General features: G+C 32.1%; 1 protein-coding gene across 4 annotated transcripts; it reads left to right on the plus strand.

Moving 5' to 3' along the window:
* The first annotated feature begins 293 nt into the window (after nucleotides 1-293).
* On the plus strand, nucleotides 294-15,826 carry LOC100642651 (protein spire). 4 transcript variants are annotated; one of them, XM_048411032.1, is made up of 16 exons: nucleotides 294-559; nucleotides 645-788; nucleotides 3,955-4,280; nucleotides 5,313-5,344; nucleotides 5,461-5,584; nucleotides 5,668-5,825; nucleotides 6,371-6,589; nucleotides 7,066-7,095; nucleotides 7,541-7,804; nucleotides 7,927-8,068; nucleotides 11,259-11,392; nucleotides 11,470-11,728; nucleotides 11,824-12,137; nucleotides 12,273-12,521; nucleotides 12,594-12,880; nucleotides 12,993-15,826. In XM_048411032.1, exons 2-16 carry the CDS (start codon nucleotides 745-747, stop codon nucleotides 13,234-13,236), a joined length of 2,826 nt encoding a protein of 941 aa, XP_048266989.1. In that variant the 5' UTR covers nucleotides 294-559; nucleotides 645-744; the 3' UTR covers nucleotides 13,237-15,826. The 4 variants fall into 4 exon arrangements, with proteins under 4 accessions (XP_048266989.1, XP_048266990.1, XP_048266991.1 ...); XM_048411034.1 differs by having other exon boundaries at nucleotides 295-942; XM_012314958.3 differs by lacking the exons at nucleotides 294-559; nucleotides 645-788 and adding an exon at nucleotides 3,012-3,138.
* Nucleotides 15,827-15,902: the final 76 nt, after the last annotated feature.

Here is a 15,902-nt window from a genome sequence, read left to right on the forward strand (position 1 = left end):
TTCATCATTATATAAAATGATGAAATACAATCTTCAAGATACTTATTGCTTTTTTTGAAAATGAACTAAAATGATTAAAAATTTTTTAATTCTTCGCAACCAATAGGCTATAATAATAATTTGTTTACTAATTTTAATATAATTCTTTACAGGGCCCAAGTAGATCAAGATAGATAATAGATGAAATATAATTGAAATTTTCAGTAAAGATAAAATAATAGTTTGTGATATTATTTGAATGCATTCGATTTATCCATGTGTTCTGTACTTACTTTATAACATTGCACTTGACAAATCATGTATATATACATAAATCACATAGATATAGATATAGTAAAAGTACAGGTTATGGATTGGATGGTAGCGATTCAGTAGTTTCAGTCACGTTACGTTTCAGTCTGTATTGCAATATTAACCACCAGTGATCACTAGTTTAAATATTATAATGACTTTCAAGTCAATTTCTTTTTATTGTAATTAAATTCACTGAAAGTGTACTATATGACGAGACTCTGACAAGCTGAAAATTCCGCAACATATAAAAACCTACATATTGCCGGTATTCTTATAACTTATAGTAGTATCGAACAAAGGATACGCATATATATACATTGAATGTTTCATTTAATCCCATAATGTTGAAGGAAACGTTTCGTTGCAACGATAAATCGAGGAAATATCATACCTGTATAAACAAAATATCATGTCGAGTTTCGATTGTCAATATACTCCAGGAAAATTAATATGACCGATGTTAAAAGTCACAAGAGGAAAGTTCAATGTGAAAGGTTGTTTGTGCGTAAAACAATCTTTTTACCTAATAGAAAAAGTGATGCAAAAAGCTTCATGCCAGTGATGAATAGAATAGTGATAGCTCTAGTGAAAAATCTTGAAACCTGTCTTGCGTTATAACTTGCATGTCAACCACCTAAATAATCAAAAGTACGTATTACATTTCACTATTAACATTTTTCAATGATCCTTATTATTATTCAATTTGTTCATAATACATATTTCGCGTAATAACATATATCTTACATACTGTGGATTTGTATATATTCTGTCACTTATACATTCCAAAATATGTGGGTATTGATGAATGATACTCGTGATTTACAATTTACAATTTACAAGGTGATGCTGCAATGCGAACTTTATTAGGAATATAAATTAGTTATAGGAAGATTTAAAACTTTGACAAAGGATACTATAGATAGGTGTTCAATTCCATTATTTATATCCTTTTGTAACTTCATTAAAAATAGTCAATAATTGCTCTATTTGTTAATTGTTTTTATCCTTAATATATACTATCATGGGTGAAATTTCATTTCACGTGAATCTTATTTTAATATTATCGTTCCGCAATAATATCAATGCAAAAAATTACCATTCGTTTGATATTAAATAATAATAAAATATTTAATTACATTTAATGGTTTGACTTTATTGGTCTTTAAAATAAAACAAATCTTTTGTGGTGATATCTCAACTTAAAATTAAGGAAACAAACTAATACTTTGAAGTATTAGTAAAGCCATATAAATCATTTTATCAAATACATAAACAATTTTTGCGATATTTTGTATACATAATATTTTAAACATATGTAGCATAAATATAAATAGTTCATTTAACTAAATTATTTCGCAGAACTTTTCTTTTATCGATCGTGTTTGTATGTAAAATATTGATTAATACTAGGACTACTAGAGTAGTCAAAATTATCAATTCCTAGTTTGCCACAGAAATTTATATATTGATAAATAATAATATATTGATAAAGATTTCTTCGTTCTCTTAAGAAATTATTTGATATAAAAATAGCATATTCTAAGAAAAAGCAGAAGTACACATGAAGTTTTTTTTATGCATTTAGTCTTAAACTTGTATATACAGTAATGCACGAGTGGATCGCATGTAATTTGTAACTAGTAATCTGAAAGTACTATATACACATCTGTGTGTAAAATTTATTGAAACGGTTCGGTAATGTAATCTTAAATGATACGAAAATCAATTGGCAATTAAGTACATATCAAGTTTATACATATGTATTGAAGAGTTTAAAAATAAGGTCAAGAAAAAAGAAGATTAGATCGAACTATTATCTAGAATTATTCATGTCAATGTCATTTTTTAATTCAATTTGTCAAGGATGAATTTTTCACGGAAATGTTGCGCAATAATTTTGATCATTAAAATGGGCGTATGCGATGCATATTGAGAATCATTAAGCTATGCTGTAGTTACAATGGGCGATTTACGCGAACATTCTAAGTTCTAACGAAAGAAACATCTGAAAATCGAAATACACTTATAAGAATATTTCATTAATTTGGACAATACGACGTATATGTTGCGATTTTACATCAGTATATCGCGATATGTGATCATATAAGCATTTCCATACGTCTTATGTTGTTCGGAAAATTCGTAGCGGAAGCTAAGAAAAATCTAACTACAATTATACTTTTTACCATCTATTACATCACGAATATTTTCGGCAATCAATTTCCTCAAGTACAAACTTCTTTTACAAACTTCTAGAGCATTTAATATTTTGCTTATTGATATTTTTTGAATAAGTTTTGTAAAGATCACTAAAAATAATACACAATAAGATTATACTACATATGTACGTATGTATATTTGGCGAATAAAACAGATGCAGATGAATATTTCAGCTACGATTCAAAATTTCTTGGATATATATATTCAATATTATCTCAGTGAAAAATATTAATCTGTTCCTTTAACGAATTTTCCATGTTTCTCTTTGATTCTTTTCAGTATCAAATTAAGAGAAATATTTGTACTAACGTTCTATTATTTGATAAATATTTTTCTAATATTTATTATCTAATATTATTCAATATATCTAATAATAAAATCGCACGCTTCTATCATTAAAAATATAATCCTTGCAAATCGTAGTGTTACAAAGATGTCGCACTGCACTGTGTTCACAGTACATTATAGCTTCACGAGTATGTCGTCACTGCATGCGTGATGACAACTGGTCGTAAATGTTTATCTGCTTCTATATAGCTCTTAAGAACAGAAAGATATTTAGTCAGTTTTGTTCTCACATAATTTGAAGAACGTATTCGAGTCGGGTCCATGGTTGTGATTAAAGTGAGTTTTAATTGATTCGAAAGATTGTGGAACTATGTATTTATAAACAATTAATATTTAATTTGACTAAAAAAGACGAAGAAAGTATTCTAACAAAAATAATTTTATGTATATTTGGACTGAAAAGATAGTAATAAAATATCAATGCGTAATTCTTCTGTAGTTGAATTTTGTGTTGTAAGTGCCGCATTATTTAATTATTAATGTATAACATATATAAATTTTAGATGAAATATATATCTTTTAATTTATACTTAATATTACACTTAATAATTAATATATAATATATATTTTACGTATAATTAAATTTTTTTATTTATATTTGAACTTTACATACATATATATGTTATGATTCTCATTAATTTTTTCAATGATTTTATCCTTGAATATATCCTTAATCTTTAAGTAACTTTATGATTAACATCATTGTTTTATGCTGTTCTTACCAAAATTATTAATATGTATATCGTGTAAAACAACGATAATTCGAATTTAGCGCTCATACAGTCGTGTGAATGTAGTATTCGAGTACATGGTATTTAAATGTCCACTATGTAACAATAGTGTATACTGCTATTATCTGATTGTTATGTTAATAACAAGTGCTCGTATTTATTATTGTCATAAAGAAAAGCCGAGTATTTACATCAAATTAACGCAACTGATAAAACGATTATCTACTAACGCAATGGATCTAGGTTTAAATCTTAAACTCGTGGATGAACTTTGATCGCGTATCCGAATCGCTTTCCTCCTTTTTTGAATTGTAAAATTATATAAGCATATTTAACGGGAGATTCTTTGGTGAAATTACAGAAAAATGACGACGCACAAAGGGATTTCCACGTCGTGTGAGGACGGTCTCGATGTTTCCGATAATGAGAAAAAAGCGAACGAGAATAAAGAAGAGGAGACATCGATGAAAAGGTCGAGGTGCAAACTCGACGCGAACGGTCGACTAAACCTTAAAGATATTCTACTGTCTTTCAATGGACCGATCAGCCAAGAGCAAGCATGGGCCTTGTGTTATCAAACCGCCAAGAGTTTGTCTCGTTTGTCAGAAAACAATTTCTACGAACTTTCGGAGTTATCACAGATCGTCCTTCACAAGGATGGCGATGTTTGGCTTGGCGATCTAATCGGTGAGCTGATATAATCTTTTTGGTTTCTTCAAAGAAACACTTAACTATCTTTTATCGTGGATTATCTTATCGATGTATTGTTTTATAATCAGTAACAGAAAAGATATAGAATGAAGATACGATATATATATACATACATATATATATATATGTAAATTAATTCAAATCGATAAAAATTATAGTGAACATGCATTATATAGTAATTCTTCATACAATATGTCGTTTAATATATATATAATATAATATATAGTTGTATAATATATATATTACACACGTCAATTATAATATGATAATTATTGCCTAATAATCGTGGTTCTACTGATTATTGTACGGCCACATCGTAGGAAAGGGTTGCACCAAGGTTCACTGTATTGCCGAATGTAGTTGCAATATAGTCGTCGCACTATATGTCTATGTATAATTATTGTACAGTTGGCATATTTTACGATTTATAGTATAAGTATCATACAATTATTGTATAGTCATGTGCTATAAATTATAATATGATATATGTATATATTATGGTATGTAGTATATAATCTTTTGTTATACATACAGCATTCTTTTGTACAGTTATGTGTATAGTAATGTATTTAAGTACAATATGTACCTATAGATATTAGTTATGTTAATGTAATATAATATTTTAGTATGTATTATAATACACCAGTAGAGGGTAAGTAATTGTATAGTAAATTGTATAGTATACGTTTACAAACGCTTGTAACTTAAAATATTTCAAATGTTACATAATTTCTAATATTCGTTTGTAAATCAAGTGCAAAATTTACAAATAACTCAGGGTGTTTGTATCGTAAGCTTGTAGGCTGATTAGCAATACTAATTAATTGTGTCTGTGAGCAGTTTTCTAGATAAGACTATTAATATACGTGATCGCACAAAAAGAGACGATCGAAAGTTATTGAACTTCGTTTGGAAATAATTAATCATCGTTTCTGATCATGTACAAAGCATTTTATAATTTTGTAGTCCATTTTTTTTTTTATCTATTTCCCGATGTGTTTGTTACAGAATCGGAAAAACCACGCGTATCCGAGAAAAAGGTAAGCAATTTTAAATATTATTTTTTAATGAAAAAGCTATGATATTTTATATTATTTCGTTAATATAAAATATATATAATGTATATAAAATAAAAATATATTTTCATTTTTTGCAGGCAATGTTCTCACTAGGCATGATGATATTCAAAACGCTTGATTTCGGCCTAGATGAACAAGAAGAAAGGCCTTTATCACCGGATTTAGAAGCCCTTATAACATTAATGACAAGTGCCGATCAAGGTACAATTAATTTATAAAAAGTAAAATTCAGTAAAAACATACACAGGAATCATGTAAAATTAATTATTTTTCTTGTTGCACAGAAATTGAAGGAGAAACGGAAGAACGTCCGCAGGAAACGGACGATGAAGGTATTGAACGTGACTCCAGTGATGCCGATGTAGATGAATTTTCATCGCAAAAAAGTAACGATATGTATGAGGAAAGATCATCGGTGTATTCATTAAAAAATGTAATGCAAGTAAGTAAAATAAACAAATATATTTTTTATTTACTTTATCACATATATGTAGTATCGGGGCCAAAAGGCCTAAGGTATCGGCCGAACTGTAAACAAAGTACCGTTCATCATCAATGTATCGTTGGGTCTTTTAAGTGGACAGTTTTCGTGAAAAGGCTGCGTGACCTTAACCACGGGCGTTTTCGGGATACCTGTTCCGAAAAACGGAAAAAGGTAAAGAGACGTTAGGGTGAGAGTTAGTTGAGATGCCGGAGTGAACGGATGCCAAGAGTGTGCAGAGTGTGCAGAGTGTGCAGAGTGTGCAGAGTATGAATTGGGAAGTCGAAAGCCGCCTGTGAGAATAGGACGTACAACAGCATTGTAATCATTTCGTTGCTTCAAATATCATTTATTAAATCAAAACATCATTACTTGTCCTTTCCTCTAAGACCCATTAAGATACTACATATATGCAAATAATATATATGATATGAAGATAATGTAAACAAAAATTCGAAATTTGTATAATAAACTTTATGAAAATATATAAACAAATGTATATATAGTTATGTACCAGGCATATGCAAACTTCTATGGAATCTGCTGAAATTCATTATAAGGCTGTAATACGAGCATTGGTAGCAGAGGCTTTGGAACTGTCGCACTTTTTGGATACAGTAGCGGCTGATAAAGTACATGCTAGTCAAAGGGAATCTGTTACTGATGGCAATAAGCAAACCTCGATGTCTGTTCAAAACCTTGATACGTTAGATTTTATCGATTGGGTAAGATTTCACAATAGATCAACCACGAAAAATATATTATATGATTCATGTTGCGGGCTTATGTAAATGTAGCATTGTTTCTTGTTTTACGAAATTGAGATAGAGTGTTTCGAGACCACAGATACGAATATTACGTGTTAAAATTACACGTGAATTAAACGTGTTCACGTAGTCTCTAAAAATATTTTTGTTGTACTGTAATACAGAAACATCTTGTTAATAATATCTATGTATATCGTATATCAAGTTCGTTCGATATTTCTTGATATTTCCTTAATAAGAATGAGTAAATTTAAAAATATAATAAAATAATGAAATAGTCGCATTTAAATTGTGTTGTGTAAAACCACGCATAAGTACGTGCTATAATTCGCGTAAAATAGAACAGTTGACATTGCTGTGTCGCATAAAGTTATTTGTCACTTTGCAGAGATAAGATATTTGAGATTTATTGACTTGACTCTCTATCGTTATAGACTGACATTAGGATTTGGAGGGCTATACAAGTACGTGATTGTTAATAATACTTGCGCATGTGAAAGCGATATGTTAGAGCGATATGTTATATACTTAATTATCGAGCATGCAGCATGATTAGTCTCACTATTATCAAGTATTGTTTTCTATATAGTTAGAACAATAGTATCAGTTATTATATTTTAAATGCATGTGCTTATTTGATTTCAAATTTATCTATGCAAAATATTTCAAAAGTTAGACAATTTTAATGTTTCTAGACTATTTTACAAATTCAAGTATTTAATGGCTTTTTGAATACTCTGTGTTATATAAGTAGCATTGGTAACATATAATATATTTATAAGTAAAAACAACAAAAGAATACTTAGTAAAATTTAGAAAAAATGTTCATCTAATACATATGTATGTTCTCTTTTTAAAGCTTCAATTGCATTTACGAGATCGGAAGAATTAAAATAACTATTTTAATAGGCAAGATTTTGGGTGCAAGTTATCCAGGAATTAAGAAAAGGTGTAAAGCTAAAAAAAGTGGAAGCTAATTTGGGTTCAAAGAATACTACACGTGGACGTGGAAAGGGAGCTGAGTTTGAATTAACTCCGTATGAAATTTTGATGGATGACATACGAAAAAGGAGGTATCGTTTGAGGAAGACACCATCCCCGACGCCACATTTGCGAAAAGACGCGCATGCTGTCATTCTTGAATTTATTCGGAGTAGACCGCCTTTAAAAAAGGTAACATGCTATCAAAAACGATGCTTTATTCAGGCTTCATTAATGAGATTCCAATATAAGAATGGTAAAAATTGCAGTTTTTTTAAAGTTTTACTAGATTTTAGAGATATAATTTTATACAGGCATCTGAAAGACAGCTGCCACCCTTGCAAAAGGAATGGACTCTCCGGGAATTACTTATGGAGAGTATAAAGAAGCCGCCAAATTTAAGGTCGTCGCGCAATAGATACGTTCCTAAGACCGAAAGAATATCTCTTCAGAGTGGTAAGTTGTATTTCATATTTACATACACAATGATAACTTTGTGCATGTCATACTGCTTTATAAAATATATTTTCTCTGTTCGTGTACAATTATATAATAAATTCATGAAACCAACGCATTCAGTTCATATTTCGTACACCAATAATTGCGACATTATACATCAATCAATCGTACTGGTTATTGATTTTTGTGGTACCTCAATAAATCTTCGCTGAACTATAAAATGAGCGAAAATTTCAAATGTGTGGTGATATATTTCTTCTGCCTAGAATAATGATTAAAACTAAGAACCACAATACATATGTGAGCTATATTTTATTCTGTGTCTTCTTTCAATTTCTAAACAAAATTTTTAACTTCATTCCTCGTATAGAAAATAGATAATAATATGTAGTTTTTGAAGTAAACAACTTTCGTATTCCTGCAGAAGCATGCATAAAGAGAACTATGCTTTTATATCGATCATAGACAGAAACATTTTAACCGAGTTGCATCAATACCGTTGCATCCGTATACTTGGAATTTTATGGACCAACATGGTGTGCATACACAGCCACGCGTTGCACACGTGCGATTGCATTTTTATAGAAATATATTCAACCGAGAATACACATGCGCGAGGGGATGAGCGCGAGCGCAGTGCCCATACAGGGTCGCACATCTCTCAGCCTTAACATACTCTTGCGGGATAGGATTTAACAATTGCACCGCAGTGCGGCCAGGGCAGTGGTATCTGTGTCTTCATTTTTTCCAATAATAATAATCATAATAATAGCAACAATAATGATAATCATTTAATGTTCGTATCCCACTTCTTCAGAGTAGAATTCGACAACTCCAACGCAGTGCGACTAGTACAGTGGTATCTGTGTCTTCACATTTTTCCAATAATAATAATAATACAAATAATAATGATAATCATTTAATGCTCGTATCCCAACGATACTTTGATATTTCGATATATATACTATTAAATATTCTCTAAATTAAACACATTGGTTACTTTGCAATAAAGAGACCAGTGTAACGGTTTTGGTCAACAGATAATAATTTTCGTGTTTAGTCATTGTCCGTTGGGGGTGGTACGGATCGTGACGAATACTTTTTATCGCAATAGAGAAGGGTCGATCTGTATGAATCATGATTCGCGACGGTAGGTCGGCTTAAAGCATCGCAAGCCCCAGACCGTTCGTGCGATCAATAACCGAAAGCACACAAGGGGGCGAGAGCTGACGTCGCCCGAAACGTCATCGTACAACGCGACCGCTAAATCTTTGCTTGATTTCTCGCGTGTCGCTCATTCGTACTGTTGGCCTCGCTCATTGGTTTCCTCTCTTCATCCGCATTTACTTGTTTCTTGTTCTGTCTCGTTCGCGCGTTTCCGGGGAAAAAGTAAAAGGTGCAGCTCGAGCGTGAAATTCAATCGGGTTGCGTCTAAACGTGTACGAGTAAGTCAAGTGCAAAGGAGGATAGGCACACTAACGAGCACGTGTGCTTGATGTACAGTCCCTACCAGTGGATCTGCAAGCATCACGGTGGGCCAAGGATTTGACAGGATGGATAAAACGAACAGATGAACAAGAAGAACAGCTTGGACGCTGGTAATCCAATATTTCTGATTGTTTATCGAACGAAGAGAAACAATGGATTTATGAGATCTTAACTGGAATGTTTCAAATTGACGAACGTCTTGATTCACAGGCTGTGAGATCGTCAAGTCGAGGCAAAAGATTGTTGAAGAATCAACAGAACTAGTAACTTCCGGTTGGACGTCGCGATCGTCGCAAGTAGAGCCATTGTAAAGAATTATGTTGACACGCAGTATGTTCGGTTTAAATATGCACAGTCATTTTATTACTAAACTGTTTAACATGCAAAACACGTTTAAAATCGTTAATAATTCTTCTGGAGTGAATACCTCGTTTAATTCTGTAATCCTTTCAATCCTGTACTGGGGAAAAATAAGTAAAGGTAGAGAAAAGTATAATTTTAACAATATAATCTCCACTTTAAACAAATTTAGACCTGCAACTAAATAATCTTGGCCTTTCTATATTAAAAGACTATTAGAAAGTATAAATAAAAAGAGAGCATCAGTTGTTAGAAATAGTAGACAAAAATGAAGGAAAACATGGAGGAATGTAGTATTCCACGCTAATATTCTAGAATTCAAAGCATGATACTTTGTTTGGTGTGGGATTGTTTGGATCATTGTTTATGTTGAAACATTAAAGCACTGATTGCCATACGTGAGACAGGCCAGAATGAGGAAGATTAAACCGGACATACTGTATATATTAGCAGAAGAAAAGAGTAAATATAGAAAAGAGGAATAATATTACCGATCGTAGGCGGTGAGTCCCGCATGATAGTCCTGGGTGAAGTTCCACCGTCGCAACCGGAGCAGGAACAGGAACCCGCGCAGGATGTGGCGGCACAATGGTTGCAGACAGAGAATCAGACAAATGCTGCGGTCACGACTACAGTTGGCTCGGTTACGACCAACGTACCGACTACCGCGAGTCGGAACAGAACGAACGTACCACCGGTTCCGCAGCCGAGGCAGAGAATCGGCAAGCCAGAAATTAGGGTTCCGGGAAACAGGAATCGTAAGTCGCGTAGAAGGCGCATTACGGTCGCAGGTAATCATACCATTCATCTTTTTTTCGGCCAGTAACATAACAACGGGTAACATATATAGAAATGTTTTTAGGCTGCAGACGATGAATTCATTTTAGCTATATTTCAATTGATGCAACCGTTACTTAAAACAAGTTTCACGGATTGTTAGCCTGATTGTGTTTTGTATAATAACTTGCATAATACCATAATACTTGAAATGTAGCGATCAGAGTTTATTATGAACATTGATCTCAGTTTTATTGAATTATAGGAGCATTAGTTATTTCTGATACTGAAAGATCTAAGATATTTTTCTATTTTATAAATATTTCTATGTAATTTTAATGAGTGTATTTATAATCCTATGCGTCCGCGCAGGAGGCAATTATGTATGTATTTAGGATTTACTGAGGTACCACAACTTTGTGAATATTTAACCATATTTTTTTTGTACAATTTTACGGTCACGTGTCATGTTCATTGGTCATCAACATACACGCAACTATTCTTCCGATAATAATGATTAATGTATATTTTGGGGTCCATCTCTATGAATGACGTTTTTTAGATCAAATCCAAAGTACCGCTGATATCAAGGATAGTGAATCACCTACAGTACCAAAACCTCCTCGAAGGGATTTGGACAACACGAATTCTACGACAAATAAAAGAAAAGTAATACCTGTAGATTTTGATTTAAAGGTAGATTATAATTCTTCATTTCTTGTATCTTCGTTTCCAATTCTTTTTACTTAAATTAGTATATATTTTGAAAATAGCTCGATGCGGAAGACGAAGATGATGACGAAGATTACAACGATGAATTGGCAGTAACAAGATTTGAAGAAGAGGATGAAGGATCAAATTACTGGCAACTAAAAGAAGATTACACATTTGTAGATAGGGGTAATGCTCGTAGTAGGCATAAAGATCAAAGGGATGACGACGAAGCAAGTTCTGCTAATCCTTGGCGAAAAACTGGTGGTTTACGTTTGACGAGAAATGAATATCATCGATTTTGTGATGCGCAACTTGAATGTAATTATCGTAATTATTATGTGTTTTAATTCATAATGAATGAAACCGGATATTGGAAAATATATATATATATATTCAAATTTAATTACTTTTAGCATATGATCTCGCAACACAGTGTCCATCTAGAAGAGCGTCGGCTCGAAAACACGCAGCAAGACGTAGTATAGCACTTACAGCGTTAACTGGTACCACGTCTCTCCCTCACTCAAGGCCACAGAGTCGTACTCAATGTACAGGTGCAACAGAGTCGTCATTAAGTCAAGGTCCGAGTCCCAATATCAGCGTAAACCCTAGTCCGAGTTTGAGTCCTCAACCGAGAGCAAGACAACCACGACGATCGCAAACCATTGTCGAAGGTACAAAGGATAGAGAAGATCAAAATGAAGACTGGCAAGATGATAAAGGACAGGTATTATGTTACAGAAATCAGTCTATTATTGGAACAATATGTTTCAAGAATAAAGAAACCGTCGTTTATATAAAATACATTTTAAAAATTTTACTGAACGTAAATTGTTTAATAGCAAATAAATTTTTTTTATAGAAGCCTACATTAGGTGACATGTTCCTGGATGAAAGACTTTCTTTAACCCTAGAAGAGATTGTGCATATTCGTAGTGTATTAACTAAAGCAGAACTGGAGTCTCTGCCCGTAGAAGGTCGCGTAAAGGAAGATGTAGAAAAGAGGCGCGTTTGTTTCCTCTGCCTAAAAACTAGGTTCGGACTGTTAGGACCATGGGGGCAACGTTGTCGCTTATGTGAGAGGACAGTATGTGTAAAATGTTATTCCAAAGTAAGTTACCGAGATTTTTGTTAATTTAGTCTTAATTAATAAATTTCGATTAAAATATTATTCTTGTTATAGATGCGAATTCCAACAGAACATTTCGCCCACGTTCCGGTAGTTTTATTATCCCCTGGTCTTCTTCTTTCTCCATCATCTTCAGAACCAGATACTAGCAAAAGTTCATGGCTAAGAGGCACTGGTGCAGCTGGATCTGCACCGGCATCACCGGCTTCTAGACGCAAGGATTCATCATTGAAAAGTGTGACACCTTCATCTACGCCTACTACTACACCTGTTTTGATACTTACACCGACTTCCACACCGCCTTCCCATGCTCGTCGCGAAACAGAGAATCAAGATAAAAGGTTTACTTTTTACTTGCGGTTTTTACTTTAAAAATGTTTGCTCTTTATATTAACATTAGAGATACCTTTTTTTATAATTTGCTATTTTCCATAACAAAATTTGATCATACAGGAGTTATAAAAGCACTGGCAGTCCAGCCAATGTGCCATCACTGAAGGCATTCTCCAGTTTCACTAGTCAAAGCTCGGAACAACGATTGGCCGCGGAAAGATTGAGAGGCGTCTCTATGGTAGTCTGTCATGACTGCCGCATTATGGTGATACAGATAATTAAGAGTTCAAGAACAACACGAGCTACGATACGTAACAATGTCATTTCGCGACTTACTTTGAACCTTTCGCCAGCCTATGTTTGAATTTTCTCTGAAAAACGAAGTTCCATGCACGAGATTTCTGTTGGATACAATGGCGCATCTCATTTTCTATTTAACTAATGCGTAACATGCTATTTATGCCAATAAGTGAGGCACGTAGATTAGATTTCTTCTTCTTGTACCGGTGTCTTCTTGTGCTCCTTATGCCATTAATCTCCTATGAATAGTCATGGATATCTCTAAAAGAACAAGCCCATCAGATGCTACATATTGTGATTGCATTACACGAGATTGAGTACTCAGTACTGTATTGGTTCTAAAATTTATCATTTAATAGTGATGGAATTATTCTATTATTGTCATGTAACTTTCTTTCGAGAAATGAAATTCTTTCTAAATAAATTTGTTCATTTTTTTTTATGTAGGAACATATTAAACAAAGTAAGTGATTATTTATACAAACTATGATATAGAAACTATGATGATGATTAAAAATTTTGTTTAGAATCAACAAAGTACGGTTTTTTAAATTAAAGTATACAAAGGAAATTAAATCTATGATATATTTTAGCACGAATGGTGGAATTTAAAGGATGAGTCTAGTACGAAATCGGCACAGAGTGGCATTTAATATAGTCTACGTACCTACATTCAGGCTTACATCTAAGTAGATTGTTAATGCATGCAAATTTGAAAATGATACGATTAGAGTCAAGTATTTAATTACGACGGCTAAGGTTCCGTTTGGTTTTCAATAACGGTGAACTATTTTTCGCTTCCCATTTCAATAATTACTAATAATAATAACTGTATTAATAAAAAAAGATAACAAGCTATTGTGCGATTGCATTGCGCATTATATGCGTTCTCAGTTCATAAAAGCTGAGAGTCTATGTTTAACCCGATCAATTATCTCGGGATTTTGAGAATGTGTACATATATGTTCCTTTTGCTCCCACATTGTTGTGAACACTAAATCTAAAAATAATATCATATTTACCGTAAAATTTAGTTGAGAAAAAGAAAATTATCATAAGCGAAAATCAGCGAAGAAAAAGTAAAAATGTTGAGATATTAAATGTAATCTACGTATATGTGCCAGAAACATTGTTTCACACAATAGTGATCGAATTATGATTAATTCTGATCTATCAAGCTGTGCGATAGTTTCGATTATGCGACTACTAATTCGAATCATTGAAAAATTTTAATTTTCTTCATTATTCGATTCGCTAATGTATTCATGTAACACATAGTTCTTGCGCGATTATAGATTTTATATTTCATATATTGATGATGATTGTTTAAAATTCCAAGTGTCTTTACTTTTGTCAGTAATTTTTGTTAATAATCTAATTAAGGCGAGAGGTACGCATACATAAGCACACACATATTATAAACTAGCGAGAGAATCAAATACTCTGACAACCCCGAAGGAAAAGAATGTTATTTTTTTGCGTCCGCGTGACATTAGTTTATTTTAAGAGAATATATTTAATTCGTAGAGTGAGTCAAAGTCGGAGCACAATTGTACTATAAGTCCGTTTTAATAGAATTCATTAATTTAAATTCTTTTGTATGATGTTTGTGATATTAATTTATTGCTTTCTATGTCTACTATTTATTATATTTATTTAATTCTGCGAATTAATTAGTAGCTGTGTTCCTTTATAATTGTATATATAATTATACACCTATATGTTATATATTTCATATGAACAATGTGCAATTTTCATATTTTGTTGCGTATTATTATTCGTTGAAATATTTTTTTATTTATATTATTTATATTTATATTATTATTGGTATCAAAACTATGAAGTTTAGATTTCCGTTTGCGTTTTAATCTCACGTAAATTAATTATATTGCGACACAAGTTAATAAGCGGAGAAAAGAAAATGAATTTAAAAAATAAAAGAAGAAAATAGTGGCTCTTGTTACGGCCACGTTTATAGAAAATTAGTACAATTAAGTGGCTGTTCGCTTGCACTGGTTAAAGGTGTGCTATTAACGAGGAAATGTACAAATGTAAACCTATGATGGTTCAGAGTACAAACAAAGAATGCGAATTGCACTATGATGATTAAAATGCTGGTACAACGTCTGGCACCGGGTTATATACATAAAAACAGCGTGGTTATAAATTTATTCATACGTGTAAAGTGCATTGGTGAATTTTACAAACGGGTGAATTAGTTTGATTGAGGATGAAGTTTATTTATTTTTTTAATCACACAAGTACTTAGATTTCCCAATAATTTCCAAGCAAAAATCAAAATAAATATAGTTCATATAGTACTTCAAGAAAAGCAATGTACAATAAACAGATTTTTTCGAAGATCATGTAAAAAAACACCACGACACTTTATGAACAATGCGAACATAAAATTCTATTTGTAGAAAATTATTACAATAAAATTAAGCTGAGAAAAACTGCTAAATAACAGAGTCACAATGGTATGACATTATAAGACATAAACGACTTACGTGATGGCAATTGAAAAAGATCGTTTATTATATTAATTTATTGTTTTTTATGTACGATATATATGTATACCTATAAATAATTAGAAATCTTGTTTTTATGATGAAAGCGACCAAAATACATTCTATTCCGATTCATTACTTAAACCGTTATCTTTCTGAACAAAAGCATTTCTCTTATTTTCTACTTTTATACCAATAAGAAATTTTTATTTACATAAAT

The sequence above is a fragment of the Bombus terrestris genome, chromosome 12 (genome assembly GCF_910591885.1).
Source record: "Bombus terrestris chromosome 12, iyBomTerr1.2, whole genome shotgun sequence".
Taxonomy (NCBI): domain Eukaryota; kingdom Metazoa; phylum Arthropoda; class Insecta; order Hymenoptera; family Apidae; genus Bombus; species Bombus terrestris.

Coding starts and splice junctions, on each gene's coding strand:
- LOC100642651 (XM_048411032.1), top strand. CDS start 745: ATGACCGATGTTAAAAGTCACAAGAGGAAAGTTCAATGTGAAAG. Junction 5,826..6,370: donor CATTAAAAAATGTAATGCAA/GTAAGTAAAATA, acceptor ATGTATATATAG/TTATGTACCAGGCATATGCA. Junction 12,138..12,272: donor GGCAAGATGATAAAGGACAG/GTATTATGTTAC, acceptor TTTTTTTTATAG/AAGCCTACATTAGGTGACAT.